At 40.7% G+C, this 3,719-nt stretch overlaps 1 protein-coding gene across 1 annotated transcript in view; it reads left to right on the forward strand.

Annotated features, from left to right (window-relative positions):
- Nucleotides 1-3,719, forward strand: part of PELI1 (pellino E3 ubiquitin protein ligase 1) — an 18,003-nt gene that overhangs the window by 11,182 nt on the left and 3,102 nt on the right. Inside the window, exons 3-5 of the mRNA XM_019516593.1 lie at nucleotides 441-542; nucleotides 2,115-2,312; nucleotides 2,423-2,611. Of these exons, the coding sequence (XP_019372138.1) occupies nucleotides 441-542; nucleotides 2,115-2,312; nucleotides 2,423-2,611 (489 nt within the window). The remainder of the gene's footprint in view (nucleotides 1-440; nucleotides 543-2,114; nucleotides 2,313-2,422; nucleotides 2,612-3,719) is intronic.

Below are 3,719 nucleotides of genomic sequence, written 5' to 3' on the forward strand. Positions count from 1 at the left end.
TGTGTGTGTGTGTGTGTGTGTGTGTGTGTGTGTGTTGGGGGGGGGGATTCATATTCAGTGCCACCCTCCCCACCGCCCTCCTTTTATGCTGAATGTGCCACATTCTGTGAACAGCATTTGCAGGATACTACACCCAGTTGACTTTCCTTTGAGTGCTGGGGAGAAGTGGACCACAACACAAGTGTCATTCCCAGGACATCCCAAGGATGTCTTAGACTGCTAAACTCAGACAGTTAAACCTGAGCTCAGATGGTGTTTAAGTGAATGCGTCACATCTTGTGCTAAGAAACAGAGGCCTGAAAATGAACTTATAAAGAGTGCTTGCCTGTCATGCTAACTGCTATGATGCCAGTATGTTTAAGTTGCTCATTAATTAGTTGATGACTATTAATCTTTGATCTGTTTTATTTGTGATGCTTAAATATTATTCTTTTCCATAGGCAATAAGCAACAAGGACCAACATAGCATATCATATACCTTATCTCGGGCCCAGACTGTGGTGGTTGAATATACACATGACAGCAACACTGACATGTTTCAGGTACATCATGTTTTAGACATTTCCTGTATCGGAAAACAGTACAAGATACCTTTTTGTGGCATTCATGCAGTGCAGAAGTTTAATACTGGATGCATTCAATCCTCAGCTTGCAATCTTTGTAATTGCTGTTTATTTAAATTGCTTAAGAGCCCCACGGGAGAATTGATGAGAAGAGATTGGTCATTTCAGGAGCAGGATTTTATTCATGATTCTTCTGTAAACTACTTGTGCAGATCATTCAGCCTGCCTATTGCCTTTCTTCTTTTGAAAGATATAGTGTATAAGTGATTTCCTGAACTCTTACAGAATTCTAATTAGTGAAGTAGAAATACAAAGTGCAAGTAGTTTGGAATAATTACTATTTTATGATATTAAAAAAACCCCTAAATGCGAGTAACTTCGGCAATGGGGAAATGTTGGAACAGCGGACTTGGTTGTGATGCACTGCTGTAACCCCAGTGAGTTTAGCATGTACTTTGGCTTCACATCATGTGAACCATGAGTAGAAATGGACCATAGTGGGGGGTTTTATCATATCTTATTTCCTGTTTTATTTTTAAAGATTTTTCTTTCAGAAGAAATTAGTTTTTATTTTGTTCTCGTGTCTCTTCTTGCACCAAAGCTGCCTTGATTTTGTTGCATCAGTTATGGCAAGTTTTTCTGTCTCAGCTAATGGCTGTGGTGATACTGCCAGATCCAAGGAGGTGGCAACCCCTGAAGGCAGTAACAGAAGCTTCTCTGCAATCACAGATAACTACAAAAGGGCTACAATAACTTAAATGTATCAGTTGCTGCTTGTAAAAGTGCTCCCTTCAGGCTCGTTATAGTATGACTGCAGCTTTGAAATTGCTAGTAGGGTTCAAAGCGCCTGAATTTAGGGGAGAATTCCCTGTGGCTTGCAACTGAAAGAGAACACTGTGGGCAGCCTCTCTGCAGCTAGACAGAAGAATGTTTTCTGAAGGGTGTGTTTATAGCATTTTACTGTTTTTCCTGGTTGCACTGAGCTGTGGCAGGGATATTTTTACTAAAATACAAGCTTCATGTGCCTGGTCTCTTATAACAAGTATCACCTTGATTCCAGTATTCTTTCAGAACAGGAATGCCAGGTATAATATTCCAAGTGTTCTTTCCTAATGTTTGTACATCCAGCAGGTTCCAAAATTTGGTATCAAAACATACTTTAGGCTTGTACAACCACAAGAGCTCAACTAATTGTCGTCTTCTATGAACAGATTTCTTTTTGGCTGTCGTGGCACTGTAACAGTCTATCTGCCTAACTTAGTTATAACTTTCTGGATGAGATGACTTCCAGTGGGAAGCCATGTCAGATCTGACTTCTTCATAATTATTTTTCCCTTCTTTTACCTGTATTGTGATTCCTGAATGACCAATTAGGAGTTCTGTAATTCATCAGGTAAGGATAGTACATGATCTCAAAAACCTAAATTTTAAGTCAAAAAATGCCTTCAATGTCCAGGAAGTCATGGTTTATTCCTGGTGGTTTCTAATTCTGTTGGGTTTAAAAATTATGTCATAACTATCTTCTAAAATCTTGTATTTTCTCTTGCTCAGATTGGCCGGTCAACAGAAAGCCCAATTGACTTTGTTGTGACAGATACAGTTCCTGGAAGTCAGAGTAATTCAGATACACAGTCAGTACAGAGCACTATATCAAGGTTTGCTTGCAGAATCATATGTGAACGGAACCCTCCTTTCACAGCAAGAATATATGCTGCAGGATTCGACTCATCCAAAAACATCTTTCTTGGGGTAAAGAGCCACTTTCTCTTCCTGGCTCAGTGCAGCCTTATATTTCAACTAGCTCTTAACTTAGAATTAAAGGTGAATGGAAATTCTTTCATTGATGTCATTCCTCACAGGAGAAGGCTGCCAAGTGGAAGACGTCAGATGGGCAGATGGATGGATTAACCACAAATGGAGTTCTTGTTATGCATCCACGCAATGGGTTTACCGAGGACTCCAAACCAGGGGTGTGGAGGGAGATATCTGTGTGTGGGAATGTATTCAGTCTGCGTGAAACCAGATCTGCTCAACAGAGGGGAAAAATGGTAAGTGTTGTGAGCAGCATTTTATGCATCATGTTTGAGACATACAGCCATAAAAGGTTTGGCTTGAACTGAGTGAGGCAGATTCTAGCTGTTGTTTTGCTGAAGTGCCTTACTCCATATTCAGGTTGGCATTTTTTGTGAATGGTGAAGCTGTTGGGTAGAGGCTGACTCAACATGAGTAAGACTGGCAGAATCTGTTTTTAAATTAGTTGTTTTACTGCGTATCTAACTGATCTGCTGAATTGAGTGGTGTTCTACGAGCAGAGAAAGCTTTACTACCCTGTGATGCAAAAATTACTCCTAGCATTTCCTCTCTTGCTTATACTTTTCCCAAGACTTCCATGTTTTTCCAGAATAATTTTCTCATGGTTCTTCAGAAGTTGCCAAGATTTCTTTAAAATGTAAGCCCCATTCAAAAACAATTCCTGAGGGAATGACGTTACATTGTCTTTATTATTTATTTTTGACCAAACTGCTTCATTTGTTTTTAGAGAGCAGCGATGTATCGCCCACAGCTCTGCCCCATGCCCCACCTTGGCTGGGCAGCACCTGCCCCAGCCCCACTTCCTCCCTCACCACAGCAGCCTCAATCTGCCCCCCCTCACATTCCTACTCTCCCCACCCCCCCAGACATACCAGCCAGATGCTGCTCTCCAAGCTGCTGGGCTGCATATCAGCTATTGGATCGGTATCAGTTGACATGGCTGGTTAATAATTAGCCATCAATATTGGCCAAAAAAATCTTTATCAGTGCACCCCTAACTTGTTTATGTTCTTATGGTGTATTTGTTTAGGAATGTTGGCTACTTTCGGTTTTTTGTTGTTTGTGATTTGAGATTAGCGTGCATTTTATTTCACACAATTTATAAGCATAATGGAGTATGAAGTAAGTTTTATTTTCATGGTCCCATGCCAATCTTCAGCTCTTTCTTCTCTGACAGTTCAGCTGGCTTAGTTAGAAACATAATCAGGAAGGACTTTAAAGATGATTATATAAGCATGTTTGTTTGTGAAGGTCTCAGCTTTGGGTGTCCTATCTGAGACCTCTTTTAAATAGGATAACTGTAAGGGACAGTGCAAAATGTGGGACACCGACACCCCCCCCCCC

Source organism: Gavialis gangeticus, unplaced genomic scaffold (assembly GCF_001723915.1).
Source record: "Gavialis gangeticus isolate Ggan-Ray unplaced genomic scaffold, GavGan_comp1, whole genome shotgun sequence".
In the NCBI taxonomy this organism is placed as follows: domain Eukaryota; kingdom Metazoa; phylum Chordata; order Crocodylia; family Gavialidae; genus Gavialis; species Gavialis gangeticus.